The sequence below is a fragment of the Gavialis gangeticus genome, unplaced genomic scaffold (genome assembly GCF_001723915.1).
Source record: "Gavialis gangeticus isolate Ggan-Ray unplaced genomic scaffold, GavGan_comp1, whole genome shotgun sequence".
NCBI classification, from domain to species: Eukaryota; Metazoa; Chordata; order Crocodylia; family Gavialidae; genus Gavialis; species Gavialis gangeticus.
Window position 1 is genome coordinate 111218099 of NW_017729022.1, and position 17166 is coordinate 111235264.

The 17166-nt window shown below is 41.2% G+C and overlaps 1 protein-coding gene across 1 annotated transcript in view; it reads left to right on the forward strand.

Moving 5' to 3' along the window:
- Positions 1-17166, forward strand: part of MRPS35 (mitochondrial ribosomal protein S35) — a 59999-nt gene that overhangs the window by 18482 nt on the left and 24351 nt on the right. Inside the window, exons 6-8 of the mRNA XM_019515852.1 lie at positions 1567-1706; positions 9438-9547; positions 16179-16248. Of these exons, the coding sequence (XP_019371397.1) occupies positions 1567-1706; positions 9438-9547; positions 16179-16248 (320 nt within the window). The remainder of the gene's footprint in view (positions 1-1566; positions 1707-9437; positions 9548-16178; positions 16249-17166) is intronic.

The window sequence follows — 17166 nt, forward strand, 5'->3', positions numbered from 1 at the left end:
CCAGGTCAGCGTGGATCACCGGCCTCTCTTCTGGCGTGGATGCTTTGCCCCAAAGTTTTGTGTCATCAGTGAACTTGGTCAGTCCGCTCCTGACTCCAATGTCCACATCATTAATGAAGATGTTGAACAGTATGGGTCCAAGGACAGAGCCTTGGGGGACCCCAGTGGTCACAGGACACCATGATGAGTGCCTTCCATCAATTAGTACCCTCTGGGTCTGACCACAGAGCCAATTTCCCAGCTGGCAGATCATGATGGAGCCAAGGCCACAACTGGCCAGTTTCACCAAGAGGTGATCCTGGGATACCAGATCAAAGGCTTTTTTAAGTCAAGATATACAACATCAATCTCGTCTCCCTTGTCCAGGTGATAGATCACCTGGTCATAGAAGGAAATGAGATTGGTCAAGCAAGACCTACTCGCAACACACCCGTGCTGGCTATCCCTTAGGATGTTGGCATCGGGCAGTCCATTAAGGATGGCCTCTTTAATAAACTTTTCTAAGACCTTCCTGGGCATAGAAGTTAGGCTGATGGGCCTATACTTAGCTGGATCCACTTTCCTCCCTTTCTTGAAGAAAGGCACCACATTGGCCTTCTTCCAGTCATCAGGCACTACACCAGAGCGCCAGGAGCTTTCAAAGATCTGTGCCAAGGGGTGGGCTATGATGCTCGCCAGCTCCTTGAGTACCCTAGGGTTTTACTGTGAGATGTTCTTAGTCTCCTTTCCATGCAGGTACAAGCATGTTTATGTCGCTATAACTCAAGCTGCACTGAGGGATATTCTCCTTTAACTTTACTCTTCTACTAACGTTGGTATAATCTGTGTGCATTGAGGCCTGGAAGAACAGAGGAAAATTTAAATAAGTACCCCAATTGAAAGTGTATCTTGTGCAGGTTAGTTCTCTTAGATACTACTGTATGTTCCTCCTTGGTACCCAGGTTGTGGTTGAGGTCAAGACCAGTTCTATATCTGTACTCAAGAAGCTCAGTCTCCTCCCTTCCATGAGGATTCTATCCTAGTTATCTATGTCTTTCCCCCCTCAGTAATTATCACTATAATGTGCTCTTTTTGGCACTTCATTCTGCAGTGGTTTGGAATATAAAGCTAATATAGAATGTAGCAACCCACCGAACTGGTGGAGTTCTATGCTAGGGTACATGTGTAATATTTTTCTTCCCTCCCCAGGCCATGGCTTGCAACCTGGCCTTCTGCTGTCCAATCCCTCATTTCACCCAAGGCCAGGTTCAACTTCTTTGTGGGTTGTAGGTTGCTAACCCTTGCTTTAAAGGTTAACTTTTTTGGGAAAGATATAGAGTTAGAGTTCTTCAGTAGATAACAAAGCTAATATTTAAGGAAGAGGAAGGGGAGGAGGGAGGAAGGAAGTTATTGGTGTGATCCTGTAATGGCTTGATAGTTTTCAGTATTTATTCCATATGGTTTCTGCTTAACTACACAAAACAATTCCTTTAAAAGGTAAATACAGATATATGATGGTACTGTCCTGTTGTCACGTGAATGTCAGTAATATTGCTTGAATCAAACTTGTTTTTTTTATTTCTTCAGATTTCTGCACTGAATGGCCAACTGCATTGGACAGTGACGAGAAATGTGAGCAGCATTTTCCTGTTGAAACTGACACAGTGGATTATGTTTCAGCAGGGCCATCTATTCGTAATCCCAAAGCAAGAGCGGTGACCTTAAGAGTAAGTAGTATGTAGACCTTACTAACAAGGAGTCATTTTCTCTAGTATTGTTGAGGAAAAAAGCTTGATTTAAAGGGACATATGTAGAGTGTGACTGTTCATCTTCAAGTGAAAGGCAATGGAAGACCCAAAAAGTCATGCTTTCTGACAGAATTTAAAGAAGAGAGGTAATGTTATCAGCTGCACAATTTATAACTGCAGGCATTCAGTTCAGTAACAGATATGCTGAAGAAAACTTAGTTTTTTCTTGTGTCAGGGTATGCCTGTCCTATAATTTCCCTGGTTAGCATCTCAAGCATTTTGGGACCAATATTCATGTATCTTCTGGGATGCCCTTATTGTTTTTGCATTTTTCATTTACTATAAGTAAGTACCAACTGAAATCAGGATTTTGTGAAATCCAGCATTGCCCGCAAAAAGCATGAAATCCACTCAGACTGCCATTGAGATGGCTGCTGTGCCCCTCACTACTGATTGGCTGTGAGGGCTACCTGTCATGTTGCCCTGCCCCTCTCTACCAATCAGCGGTGAGGTGCAGGGCCGCATGACGAGCAGACCTTGCAGCCAGTCAGCAATGAGGTGTGGGGCTGCATGACAGGCAGTCTTCACAGCCAATTAGTGGAGGGGGTGGGGCCACCAGCTCCCCACAGTCTATCAGAGCCACACTGCCTATGAATGGCTGCTGGGCCCTGTATTCTGCCCACAAAATTGGCAGGCAGCCACCTCAAATTCAGTTGGCCCCTAATTATAAGACTTAAAATGAGAACTAATCTATTCTCTGGCCTTAGAGGTCTTTCTTAATAGCACTAAAATAGTAGTGTCCTCAGGCTAGCAACATTGCTCATTTTTTAATTAGTTAGAATGTGATAGTGGCAGAGCTTGAATTGGAACTCTGCCTGAGAACAGAAATCCAGACTAGGAGTTTAATGGTCACTAAAGGTATTATTCTTGGCCTTAAAGGTGATCTGTAAAAGTCAAAGGGGTGTTCTAAGACAGATCTGTGACAGTATTCTTACTTTACCTGACATTTACTCTGCAAATAGCAAAAATATCAATTTTTGTTATACCTAGCAGGGCTATGAATTCCTTGGTGACCTAGAACATTGAGGAGGTAATTGACTTAGTGATTCAAACACTACCCTTTATATTCAGGAGTTCACAGGACAAAAAGTTTTTGTTTTCCGAGAAAAAACACAGAAAGCAGATCCTTCTTGTGGGCATGTTTGGATATTGAAAGCCTACTTGGGGTCTGGTTGGGAAAAAAACACCATGCCTCTTTATACCTTTTCCTACTATTTTGATTTGTGTATAAGTATCTTAGTCTTAAGTGATATGCTTATCTCAAGGGCCCTAATACAGTTTTAATTTTAGTAATATTACAAGATACACATCCATTTTGGGTGTAGTTGCAAGTGTATGTGTAAACTAGATGTAAAAATAATAAATGTTGTAATTAGCTAACAAAAGGAGCATTACAAACCCAGAAAATAAAGAGTTGGACTTAAAAAATATACAACAATTTAACAGTTTTTGGCATTCAAATAATCTTAACTCTCCCTTCAGTAACAACTGGCAAAAACTGTACAGTTGTGATTAAGACACTGTTTTGTTTCTTATCCCACCAAAGGGTAAAAACTGTTTGAACTTCATATGTGAATACTTAACAAACACAGACAGTGCTACCATGTGATATTTTTAATGATTGGTTGGCATGTAATATTTACCTCAAGTATTAGTCAGTTTTTTTAAGGCAGAGTTACCAGTAAACAGGAGCAGTACAGAGCATAGTTGCAATATGGCTAGTGGTACTAGCCATATTGGGGCTCTCTCGTGCCACTGACTCATTACAAATTTCTGTACTTTCTCTTATACCACATCCATCTTTCTCTCCATAATCAGCCTTCCAGAGTTGTGTATCTGAAGCGGAGAGTTTGATTTCTTTGCTGGAAGAGACGTGGGGTGCAACACTGCAAATAGACACTGACTCATGGTTCCCAACATGGCTCTCATTTCCCACTAGGGCTGCATACAGCGGGGGCAGAATCCAGTGATAACCCTCTTTAACAGTTGCTGGTGAGGCAGTAGCTTTTGGCTACAGAACTAATGTCCTAACTGAGGGTGAGCAAGCTGCTGCATGCAGTCTGTAGTCTGTTGATGAGGTTTGTGATATAGAAATAACCAGGGCTGTCCCTGCTGGGGGCACACTGGGGCAACTGCCCCAGGCCCTGTGGAGCCAGGCAGAGTGGCTGAGGAGACTTTGCATTGCTGCTGGCTCCAGCCGAATCCACCACCGGCTTCCTCACATCTGGGGCAGAGCCCCGCAAAGGCTAATTTGCCCTGGGCCCTGCTCGGGTCACCTATGGAAATAACACATTATTTGCAAGAACTTATATAAAGAGCTGTGCACAGTAAAGAAGTAACAGTCTTCCTACTGTCCTTGCAGAGGTCTGAGGCCTAGCCTTGTTGTTCTACCACACTAGAAAATTTCTGCTTCTTCCACCAAACTGACTCCTGGAATGACACAGTTCCTGGAAACTGTTTCCAGGAGGACTTGCTCTGTCACGTGAATGGCCATGACTCTGGAAAAATCTTTTTCTTTTTCTATATTCTGCCTTCCAAAAACAAGGTGCATGTTTCATTTAGGGGAGTGGGAGCTGTAAGAAAATAAAGTGTTTGTAAATTAACAACAACTAACCACCATCCTTCCTATTACAACAGTGTCTGTAGCCTACAAAATACTTACCAATTTTTAATAACACACACTATTTAGAAGGTTGTAATTAAGCTATTTATCAGCTATCTATTCAAAGCTGTTCCCTCTTGAAATCATTTGGGATAGTGAAATACACACACACACACTAAATTTCTTGAAATACCCAAGCTTTGATTTAATTGTAATTTAATTAATTAAACTTGCTTACAGATTCTTGAAAAACTTAGTGTGTACTCAGAGAATAGGTGCTGTAATTTTGGGAAAGACCCATATTTTCTTACAAATCAAAGAGGCTGAACCTGTATTTAAAGTTAAGAAGGATTTTCATTTTACAGTAATTGGAGTTGAGACTTTCCTTTAGTAGTTGTAAGTAACCATCTTTAGTGTTATAGGAGTCGTCATGTGAATTCTATGGGAAGTGGTATTTTGGTCATGAAATTTTGAGGAAAGTCTGTATGGACATGCAAGCTGGGTTTGGTGGTCAGATTTTATAGAGTAGGCAGGGTGAGGAAAGGGATAGGAAGGACCTCAGAACCTGTTTCAATTGATAATTCTTTCCTCTGCCATAGCAGGGGACCCCTGCTACTAGAAATGAAAGTGCAGCACCACAGAGGCTAGCTGCAGGTCAGTCACTTTGTTGCCAGAGGAGATAGGAAACAAGTGAAGTGAAGTAAAGATGCAGACCAGATCAATAAACTTGTTAATCGGGACAGAAGAGGAAACCCGTCAGCCTGGCCGTGAAGACCAGCAGTCAGGAAGGGAGAGGAGGAAGGGCTATATAAGTCTAGCCCAGGGCCAGATGTGCAACTGGCTCTAATTCTGAAGGGGGAAGGAGCTGGAGAATACCTCCTCCAAATAAGCACTTTTTGAGTCGAGTTGTTTATAGCCTGACTAGCAATTTGGCATGCTTGGGAAGCCACAGGCAGGGTAGGGTGCCTGGGAGACAGCCTTTCCTACCACAGGGTAAGGCCCAGGGGAAGAGCCCTGCCAGGGCCTGAGACCCAGGGGGCTGTGTGGGCCTGAATCTGAATAGAGTGTGGGAGTTGCTAATGCCCAAGGAGGGAGCCCTACCAGAGTCTGGGACCTAGGGGGCTGTGTAGAGCTAAAGATGAGGAAAGGAAAGAGAGAGAGAGTGAGAGACGGGGCCTAGGGCCTAACATTAAGAGGTGAAGGCCAGGGAAAGAGCCCTGTAAGGGTCTGGGATCCATATGGCTGAAACAGAGACGAAAGAGGAGAAAATGATCTGACCTGGGGTCCAGGGCTTGGTGGGCCAAGCAGACCGGAGTCAAGAAGGAAAGGTGGGGGAGAGAGAGAGCGTGAGCGCTTTGCAAGGGTCAGGGCCCTTCAGCAACTGTGCAGGCAGAAGCCAATTTATGCGAGGGTCAAGGGCCCAGAGTGCAGGGAGCCCTTAAAGCAGTGAAGACCTAAAGGGTCACAGTTGAGGGCTGACAAGTCCTGAGACCGAAGAGCAAGTAAGACAAGCTCAGGGAGTCTGTGGATAAGGGAAAGGCCAGAAGTGTAATGTCTTGCTCAAGCAAGGATCAGGGCCAGAAGGTAGCTGCTTAGGGATGAGCAAGACAGTGAAGTACCAAGGGCTTACTCTGATCTCTGAGTACAGCCTCCCATACCTAGACATCAAAGCATGTAAGGATAAACGTAGGGCAGTGGTTCTCAACATTTTTTTGTACCGGGACCCATTTGCAAGGATCAGTGGCTTGTCATGACCCACACCCCCCTGCCCTGCCACAGCCTTGGCTGCAGGCCACCTGGCCGCCTTCCCCAGTGCCATCAGGCACCTTCTCCACCCCCATACACGCCTATACCCTCCATCCATGCATACGTGCTGCTCTCCCCACCCTGACAGTCCTGAAGCCCCGGCCCTTCAACCCCTGCTCCCCATATACTTACACTCATCCGGCTGCTGCCACAGGCCTGCCTGGCTGTGTTGTAATCATCCCCTAAGCAGCCCCTTGCAGGCTGGAATGCTGCCTGCAAGGGGAAACCTGCGCTTTTGCACACTATTCTGGCATTTGCTTGCAACTCTTTGAAATATTCTTGAGCAGGATTATATTTAGAGACCTGGACACGGAAGTACTGCTTAAATACCAAATAGATGGAATAAGATCTGGTTTTAAGGCTGTGCAACCAGATCCTTGTGAGAGAAAGGGTTTTTGTTTGTTTGTTTGTTTCTACCCGGATTAGGCCAAAATACTCCTTTTTCAAATTGCTGTGAGCGGGGTGAGCCACTTGGAGAAGAAGGCCATATGAACATGACCCTGTCTTGAACAGAGCCAGACCCCCTCAAGTGTACTGAAACTTCTAGAACATTCCACATTTGGGAGGAGTTGTAATACTTATTCTGCAAGGATGGGTGATCTACAGTGAGAGGAAGTGCATTCTTTGCCTCCCCACCCCAAAATATCTGCATAATGGAAAAGTGCAGTGAGCAAAAGACAGATATATATTTTGAACTGCTTTTTAAAATTCCCATGCAAATAGATAGCTTTCATTTCTACAGCCTTGCAGCCTGATTCAACAAATGGTTGAACAGCCGAGGTGAAGGGTCACAATGTGGCTACACTGCTTTTGGTATCTGAGCTAGCTAGTCTATTTTAAAAGTAAAATGTATTTACATTTTTTTGTGTTTCCAGTATGTTTCAGATACTGGGGTTTTTTAAAATTAGTTAAATAAACTAAATTGCTTTTTTTGGTAACATTTAGTTAGAATTCTAACGTCCATCCAAATGTAAGTTGACACTTGTGAATAAAAAATAGGGTGTGCATTAGTACAAGAAATTAATTGTTTACAACTTTTAACATAATAGTAAAAATTAAAGATCCAAATAAAAGCATATAGAGTAAGGATGTAAATATAATTTTAAAATATTCATTTAACTTCCTCTAATCATAGGTTAATCATTTAACTGATATAATACAGGAGCTCAGATACAGCTGCTGCTAGGAGCTGCTCCCAGCTGCTAGAGCCCTTTGACTGGGAGGAAGGAGCACCTGATTATTTAAAGTATTGATTGTTTGATTATTTAAATTAAGGTTTCCTGTTTGATTAAATTTTTGGTTTAAGTAGGTGATTTTTAAATTGATTTGCCCTGACTCAATCCCAGAAAGAGGGAATTGATTGCCAGTGGCAGGATATCTTCAGATTTGTGTTTCCTAAAAACTGGTGCGTGTGCTTCATAGGGTGGGACCATCTTTTAACACTCATGGTACAGTAAGAGTTCTGCTAGTTATGGTGACATGCAACAAAATCAAAATGCAGGTAATCCACATGAAGTCACTTGTCAGCCATCTTGATTGCTTGTGTCACATTTGATTTGTCCTAAATTCAGAATCCAGTTGCCCATTCTATAGATAGACAATGTCAAATGGACATTTTTTTCCTATTTAATACTTTTTTTCTTGATATGTTTATTTCTTTTAGCTCTTCAGTTACTCCTTCATTTTTTGACATTTTTTAAAGCCTTTACATGATTATTCTGCAGGGTTTTTTTCCCCAAGCAGAATTTTTTAGCTTTGAGCAGTTTCCCAGATTGTTGCTTGTTCTTTGAATTCTTTCTTTTCAGAAGAATTTGTGTGCTGTTGCTTAATATAAGTATTATTAGTTAAGGCAAGGCAGGGAAAGCTGTTGGTACTAGGGGTTGCCAGGTTTCTGGACTGGAGAACCCCTTGGCTGTCCCCAACTGGGGAACCTTGCAACACTCTCAGAGCACTCCATTTTCAGTGTTGAGACTGGTGCTGTCCCAATCCTGATACTAACCCCTATCAGTCAGTTTATTGTCAGTATTAGGATAGGGACATGCTACATGTTTAATTTATGGCAGAATACAAACCAGCCACAAAAATAGTCCACAAAATATGTGGAACATCTGTGTAGCTGGCTTGCCACTTCATGATGCTATGTATCATTAGCCTATGTAGCAGTGTTATTATCTGTGGCACAGTTAATATGTTAATTGCACCTTTAACGTGTTTCAGAGTCCTCTGAATCGTCTGCCCATTGTCGTTTCAAGTAATTTACAGCCAGTAGAAGCATTTTACCTATTATTGCTTAGACTCTGCATGTAATATGTAGTGTTCAATCTGACTTCCTCTTAGCTGGAGCTTTCTGCTATGTAGTTGCTTTCTCTGCAATTTCAGATTGAACTTGAAGCAAAACTACTAGGTGAAAACCAGTAACTTCTGTTACATAGGTAGTTAGACTAGACGATCCGATATAGTTTCATAGTTTCTAGGGTCAGAAGGGACCTGAGCAGATCGAGGCCAACCCCCCTGCCATGGCAGGAAAGAGTACTGGGGTCAAATGACCCCAGCAAGGTGTACATCTATCCTCTTCTTAGACCCCCAGGGTAGGAGCCAGCACCACTTCTCTTGGAAGTTGGTTCCAGATCCTAGCCGCCCTGACCGTGAAGTAGCGCCTCCTGATATCTAGCCTAAATCTACCCTCTGCCAGCTTGTGACCATTATTCCTGGTCACTCCTGGTAGTGCACAGGGGAACAGGGACTTCCCCAGTGCCTGCCGGTCCCCTCTGACTAGGGGATTACAGCCATTATGATCTGTAATGGCTTTAATATTTGTGTACATCCTTCATCCATTTAAATATCCCCCAGTAATAGAGTAGCATTCTAGAGAACCTTGAACTGATATAAAAAAAAAAACAAAAAACTTTCTCCTGTTTTTAGACTCTTGTGGCAAACAATTCTGGGAATCTGAGAGTGTGTCCTAATGTGTGCAAAAGTTACCTGCTATTTTTCTTAGCACTGGGAAGATGGGAAATGAATTTACCCAACACTCTTCATTCTGAAATAATACCTGATCTGTGTTCAATCACATTACTTGTTAAAACAATTTGAGGAAATTCTTCAAATTTATGCCTCTGCCCTGGTTTTTGTATCTGAGTAAAAGTTGTCTGACAAAAATTGCCTAACAGTTTTTAAAATATTAGGCAGTGTATGGGGACTGGATTTGTAAGAGACTAATAATATTTTTCTTGTACTTCAAGGTTAAACTTTCCAACCTGAATTTAGATGACCATGCGAAAAAGAAGCTTATTAAACTTGTAGGAGAGCGGTACAGCAAGGATACAGATATCCTTACTATTACAACAGACAGGTATGGTAACATGAGAAAAGTGTCTGTGGCTTTGGTCCTGTTAGAAATTAGTGAAGATGTCTGCAGTAACATATCAATTTGTCTTACTAACCTAGTACTCCTTTCTGACCTAATGATGATGAAAGTAAACTCTTCAGCTATTTTGTTTCTAAAGACATTCCTAATAATTGTCTAGAAGATGATGGCAAAGTGTGGGTTTTTTTAATTGCTATTTTATATATTTATTTAATGTATGTATTTACAGTTACATGCAGCGGAGTGTAAGGGAGTAGCTTATTTGCCAGAACAACCCACTGCATTTCAGAGGCTTATCCAAAAATGTGGTTCATTTGTAAACCAACATGTCCTAAAAATTAAGGATGTAATTCAGGAATAGGATACATGTTGTTACTATGGGAGTGTCTCTTTGGCTACATAATGTTGTTTAAGTGCTTACTAGGTAATCTTTACAATTCTCTGACTGTAAACGTTATTCGCATTTTGTAGATATGGAAACTAAGAGTAACCATGACTGGTATGGAGTCTAATCAAGTTTTGTCATGAGCCTTGTGTACCCAGTTAGAGCCGATCACCTCCTATTACAACTAAGCTTTATTAAATACAATTTATAATTACTTATTTTTGTAGGTTGTTCTGTTGTTACCTACTGTTAAGTTGAAGTTCCCTCTCCCAGTCTGCAGTGATTTCTTTAGAAAAATTAAAAATCTTAGTTTTGAAAAGATGAAGGTACAGCTGTGGTTTTCTGGTCAACATTATAACCTCTTACTCACTGGTTCTTGTGCCCCAAGGCTTTGAACAAGGGTGATGTGTCATTTTGCGGGAGCTGGCTGACAGGCACCCGGTAGCATAGTTGTGTCCGAGCGGGTCTGTCAACAGCCCCTTGCTCCCAGGGTGTGACTTATTCCCATGGCAGGGCAGGGTGGAATAGAGACCAGCCTGGGACTCCACATCCTCCAGTGGGGACTAGGTATGTGTTTATTGGTGGGGATCTGGGTTTTCCATTTGTGGGAAAACATGAATTTTCTCATTTAAAGGAAAAAAACCTAGGAAATGGCTGGTTTTCCCTTGCAGGCTGGCAAAGTTCCAGCTCGCAAGGGGCTGCTTGCAGCCAGGGGGAGCAGGATGCAGGGGGTGCCACGTGCATGTGTTTGCACACAAATGCATGTGGCAGGCAGACAGCAACGGAGAGCAGCTCCCTCCAGGTAACTTTATGGGGAGAGTGGGCACAAACAACCTGGTGATGCATGACCGCTGAGACTCCTGTGCTCACAATGGGCTGCTGGGCTGCAGCCTGGCCAAACTAGCTTGCGGGGGGGGGACAGCTGCAGCTGGACCCACTTCCTGGTGAAATGAAAGGGGCAGGAGGAGCTCTAATTTTTCCATGATAAAAAAGAAATTAAATCAAGCATCAAAATACATTGGTATTTAGAATTTATTTTATTCTAATGATTGAGATATGGGTAGGCTTCCAAATTGCTTTAAAATTGTAAATATATCAATAAAGCATTGTTTTCAACTGGCATGCATGCATGCATGCATACATACGAACGAACACATGAATTTAAGGTACTAGAGGTCACATTTCGGCCAGGTTGATTTCCTACCCCATTTCCCATATTTCCTTGTAGTAAGGATTTAACTATTATATAAAAAATTATCCTTTCAACCTCCTCTAATTATATCAGTTAAAAGATTAATTGATAACTGGGGCTCCTGGTTTTTTTTTCTGTTTAACAATCCCAAATTCTCTGATAAAAATCCCCAAATCTGCATTTTTCTGCAATTTTTAAAATGAAATGTGTGCATGTGTGTGGATGCCTGGGGTGCGGGCAGTTCCTGCCTTTCCTGCCTCGCCCCGTCTCTGCTGGAGCAGACAGGACAGCCCAGCCTAGGGCTGGAAAGCATGTTGGGATGCTGGGGGACTGTGATTTAACTTAAACCAGCAATGGGTCTGGGACACACATTTCATAAACCAGTTTGACCCAGATCAGTTAAGTCTGATACTACATTCAACCAGATTTATCTTAAACCAGTTTCAACCATTTTGAAACTGGCATATGTGCACTGAGCTTCTATTCTGTTACAGGTTTAAATCAGTTGCTGATTATTTAAACCGGCTTCTGTGTAACTTCTGTCCCTGAACAAACAAGAGCCAGCCATAAAAAAAAAAAAAAGGATCATGCTGTGATGTATAAACAGGGGTTCAATAGGATGATCTAGCCCTTTTTATGAAGACAGACAGCCCTGGGGTAGGAACCCAGCTGTGGGTGGTTAGCTGTGAGTAAAAACCCAAGGGATAGAAAGAGCAAGGAGCTTGAGCTGGGAAGGAACAGTTTGTGACCAGGAGGCAGCTTGGAATCCAGAAAAGCTTGCTTTTAAGAAGGGGCCAGAGCTACAGAGGTTTTTCCTGCCACCTGGAGAAAGGTTAAGGTTTTGCTTTAGTCATTTGTTTGGGGCAAGAACTGGTGTGTGTACTAAGAGGAATGGCTGAAGAGCTCCCAAGGAAGCCAGTCTGTGACAGCAGGAACTCCAAATCCATTTACAAAGGGGGTCATGTCAGAAATCTGAAATAATCTTTCCAAGCTACTCAATAGCAGTAAGGCCTTACCTGGAGTATTGTTTCCAGGTTGGGGCTCCAAAGGTCATGAAAGATATGGGTCAGCTTCAGAGACTCCAGAGGGGAGCAATAGAAGGGTCAGAGTTCTAGAATGAGTGCTGCTTTGAGGAAAAATTAAAGAAACGATCTGGTTAATCTAGGAAAAAAAGGCTGAAGGAAGATGCATCTTTCAGTATGTGTAAAAGGTTACTGCAGAGAGGAAAGGGAGTACACTTTGCTTCATGTTCACTTGGGGATAGGAGTAACAGTAACGGTGTTTAAACTGCAGCAAGAGAGATTGGTTGATGTTAGGGAAAGCTTTCCAGCTATAAAGAAAGTTAAACATTGGAATGAGTTACATAGGGAAGCTGGAATCTCTGTCATTGGTTGCTTTTAGGTCAGACAGACTTCTGTCAGGATTGGTTTAGGTACAGTTGATCCTGCCTTTGTGCAAGGGGGTGATCTGAATTATCCATCAAGACCCCTTCTAACCCTATTTGCTGTGATGGTAGGAAGGCAGTTAATGGTAAAGTATCAGATTTGAGTTAACACTGCAACAGCTAGGAATCACTTTTGTAGGATTTTTTGCCCTTGGGAACTTGTGCAGCAGTAGCATGAACTTTTTAAAAATGATGCAGTTGCTCTGTTTTAAATCCTAACAGATATAAAGGATCAATGTTTGTCATCATCAATTTACTCGGCTGTCTACTGTAATCGTGGTTATATATGTCAGAAACTAGTACATTAGGAAATTCAGATTGCAGCTCTATTTATCATTGATTTAGTACAACAGAAGTATCTCTTCCATCATGATGGTGATGCATATCATTTCATAGATATAATTTGAGTGGGCTGTAAAGAAACTCCAAGCGTGGCCATGTTTTGAAACAAATTACTCATGTTGATAATGTTTTTGAGGTAGGGCTTTTAATGATACATCACAAAATTGGAATTTGTTACATGTTACTTTTATATATCTAGGTTGCCTCTTTCATGCTTAATTTTGCCTTCAATTCAATTCTCTTTGTGCTTGCATCTTATTTTCTTAGGAAACAATTAAAGCTAAATGATACTTCACCAATTAGGGAGCACGTGAAACAAGATTTAATGTTCTTGGTAGAACTCCTTAGGTGGTAATAGAGGCTGATATTATTTCATGAGAGAGGTCTGGCCCACCTCCAATCTGGAGGCAGTATTTTAATTATACTAAACTAAAAGCAAGCTCTGCCCATGAATAGAAGCATTGAACTTTTCTTTGGGTTTGTATTTTAAAAGAAAAAAAGTATAATGTTACACAAAGCTTATATTTCCTAAAGAAACATTCACCTTGTCAGTTCTAAGACTTGAATTAGGTTCAGTCATGCAAAGTGTTGGACAAAATGTGGCAAGTCTTTGTGGACAGACTTATGGTTGATTAAGCAGTAGACCTTTAGTTTTCTGACAGTTGCTAGCAGCCTGTGGTCAGGAACTCTTTCATTCCTGACGTGTTGGAAATTCTGGTTCTTCGAATGGAAATGGGTTCTCTCCGTTTTGGGCATCGTCACCAATAATAAAAGCTTCTGTAAGATGAGTCTCTTCAGGTAACTTTCTTTAAATCTACTCCCCCTTTCTGTTACTTGATCATGAATACTTAAATATTTGAGTCCATCCCTGTGTGTTATTTCGACTAAATCCTAGCTCCTGTTTGTGTGTGCTGTAGAAGTAGCTGTTCCAATAAGGACTCATTTTAATGTGTTAGGAAATTGCTCTGGAAGCCATGTCCCGACCTGGTATTTCACCTTTTTGTAAGTCTGTGAATGAGCTCTCGTACATTAGATTCTAGAGACCACTCCATTTAATGTTTCTCAGTATTGTTCACACAATCTTCTTCTGATCCAGTAACTGGTAGTAGAAACTTGTTGGTAGTAGAATATTGAACAACTGCTTGGGTTAAGACTGACCCCTGGGTAGGTACAAAACATGTTAGTAACTGTGTGCTATAACTAACCTACTCCGGCCACTGTAATGATACAAGTAGAGCAAGACTTGTACCTGTTTCATTCCAGGTTAAATTTAGTGGCACGCAGAGGTAAGTTGCAGTATAATAATTCATGTTGAGCAGAAACACTTTTCCTTCCACCACCCTCCACAATCCCTTTAGAAGTGGTTAAAAGGATCTTAAGAGAGTGCAGTGCAGAAAACCATGTTGTTGAATGGAAGTGCAGCTGTTTGGCGTTCTGATCTGTATTTTGTTCCTAAGATTTTAGATTGTGTTAAAAATATGCCTGTACTTCCTTTTACAAGTTTAGTTTTGTTTTTCAGTAATTTGGATCTAGCTGGGTCATTCCTAAGAAGAGAGGATAAGTAGGAAGTACTGCCTGATCTGCTTCTTCCCTTGCCTCGTTCAGAATGGGAAGAGCATCATTGACTAATGCTTTTTTGTCAATACAGGATGGCTCCCCTGCCATATATAGCTATCATACGCAGGTCAAAAAAGGAAAATAAGAACAGCTTATGACTAACACCCTACCTTCCAGCCTGGAAAGGAGTTTGAAGGTTGGTTTGAGGAATCAGTATGAATCAAAGGGGAAAATGGAGCGCCGTGGAACACCTACTTTCTCAACTAGGGGATTGCAAGAGCCAGTTGTGCGATGGGATGCTCTTCAGTGTCCCTGCTGTATGCTATTTTTGGAAGCAATACATTGTCTGTCTAGATCAGTGGTCTCCAAAGTGGGGTGCGCGTACCCCAGGGGGTGCGCAAGATGATCCATTGGGGTGCAGGAAGAAAATGTTAGAACTTCTATTTATATTTATTTTTTATTTAAAAAAATAAGAGACAAATTAAGCTTTACTAATATTTAATATACAGATTGACACTGGCACCCTCACTCGGTCCGTATGTCAGATGGTCACGTGTCATGCACACTACATGAGGTATCCTGAGGGAAGAGTGGGAGTTCCGCAATGTGGAGAGGTTGACAGTGGCGCCCTCAGTGGTGCCCCCAGTAAATGTACATATATTGGGGGGGTTGTGCTCAAAAAATTTTTTACTGATAGGAGTGCGCAATCAAAAAATTTTGGAGACCACTGCTCTAGATCAATGTTTCTGAGCCAGGGTGCTGTGACACTCTGGGGTGCCTTGAGATCCTTTCAAGGGTGCCATGGGGTGCCACACAGTGTTAGCACTGTTAGGTGTACAAACATGATTTGCAGAGATTTCAAATGGGAATCCATTGTGTCAAAAACATTCTACCCTGTTGTGTTCTTTCTGAGTTCTTTGCAACAGAAGAATGGCTCTATTTTTTTCTTCAACCATAAACAAGTGAAAACTAAGATCTGGCACTTTTTAAAGGGGTGCCTTGAATCTAAAATGGTTGAGAACCACTACTCTGGACCTCAAGTAGCGCTTGGTTATTGACGGCTCTGAGCTCCTTGTATTAGTTGTATCCCTGTACCTGACCATGAGTCAAGGATTGTACATTCTACTTACCTTACAGAGTAGATTTATGTATCCCATTCTGATTGAGAGTTTCCCTTCAACTTGGTATTATCTTGACGCAAGTTTGTTGAGATTTTTTGTAAGTTAGAAGCTAATGTATGGTTTTTCTTTATATGTACTATTTTATTTAATGGATTTTCTTCAGCCAGTTGAATAACATGCTATCTTCAGAACTGAAATCTCATGCAGTCCAGACTGACCTGTGACCATTGAAAGCAGAATGTCATTAAGGGTTGGGTCTGGCAGAGACTTTAAACAGACTTTAATGGTTACTGAAAACTGCTTTATTGTTTGGGCTTCTTTAAGGCTCCATTTGGTTTTCCATTTATTCATTCACTTTTCATCTTGTGCTTAAAAAGCATAATAATGTGTCAATAACTTGTAATTAGACAATAACATGGGTGAGCAATAGATTGTGAACTGAAGCTTAATACAAAACCTCCCTATGGTATGGGGGTGCAGAATATACAAATCCTCTTAACTTTTTGCTGTTAGATTATAGATCCCAGAAGGTACCAGCTATACTTCAAAGTATTTTATTTGCTTTTGAATTTCAGATGTCCACTAAGGAGACAAAACTATGATTATGGAATATACCTCCTCACAGTTTTGTACCATGAATCTTGGGTAAGCAATTGAATTTATCTAACAAACTAAACACCACTTATTTCAGAAAAGAACTCTTCACCTGTGATGATATTCTGTTAACTATAAAAATCCTGATGGGCATGATTGGTGCAGTTGGAATATTTAAATGCATAATCAATTATTCTGTCCAAAATAAACCACCGAGTGCATTTCTCTAACTTCTTTTGCTTGCTATAGTTTTTAATACCGCATGCACCAAATATTCTATCACAGAAGCTTAAAATCCTGATGCGTCCATCTAAAATTTGGTAGTAAACTCTTAGAAGTAAACTCTATTCTACAGACCATAGTAATTAATAGTTAGTTTAAGACCCTATGATCAACATTCGGGTAACTTTTTTGATGCTTCTGTTCTCAATAGTTAGTAATTTATTCCCTATATATGAAATTAGGGACTCTCACAAGGTATACTTCCTTTTGACCAGAAACATCCCTAATGAATGCACGTGTTGTAATTTTAGACCGCATGCTATTAAGTATTAAATAGAGCCTGTGAATTTACGTATTTTAAGGTAAACTTATTTTCACTGGTACATTACCAGCATGGGTATTTTTTCCTGTTTAACAGCATTACAAATCATGAACTCTGGTGACAGATCAGAGTTTCCAATAGTAAGCAATAACAACAGAGTCTAAACACTGTTCTTTTTATTGATTCCAGACAAACAACACATCTCCTTTGCTCTAGCATTACTTAGTGATGGAAGATTGGGCTATATGATAGTGCAGTGCAAGTGGTTGGTGTGTATTGAATACACGCAAGTCTCTTGCCCCTTTATTACCTTTCAGCTTCCATGTTAATATTTGATGAACTCATCAATCAGTTGTAATTGTCTTTGATTTCCATGAAAAATTGATGCCCTGCTGTGACATCTGATTTTTTTTTTTTTTTTTTTT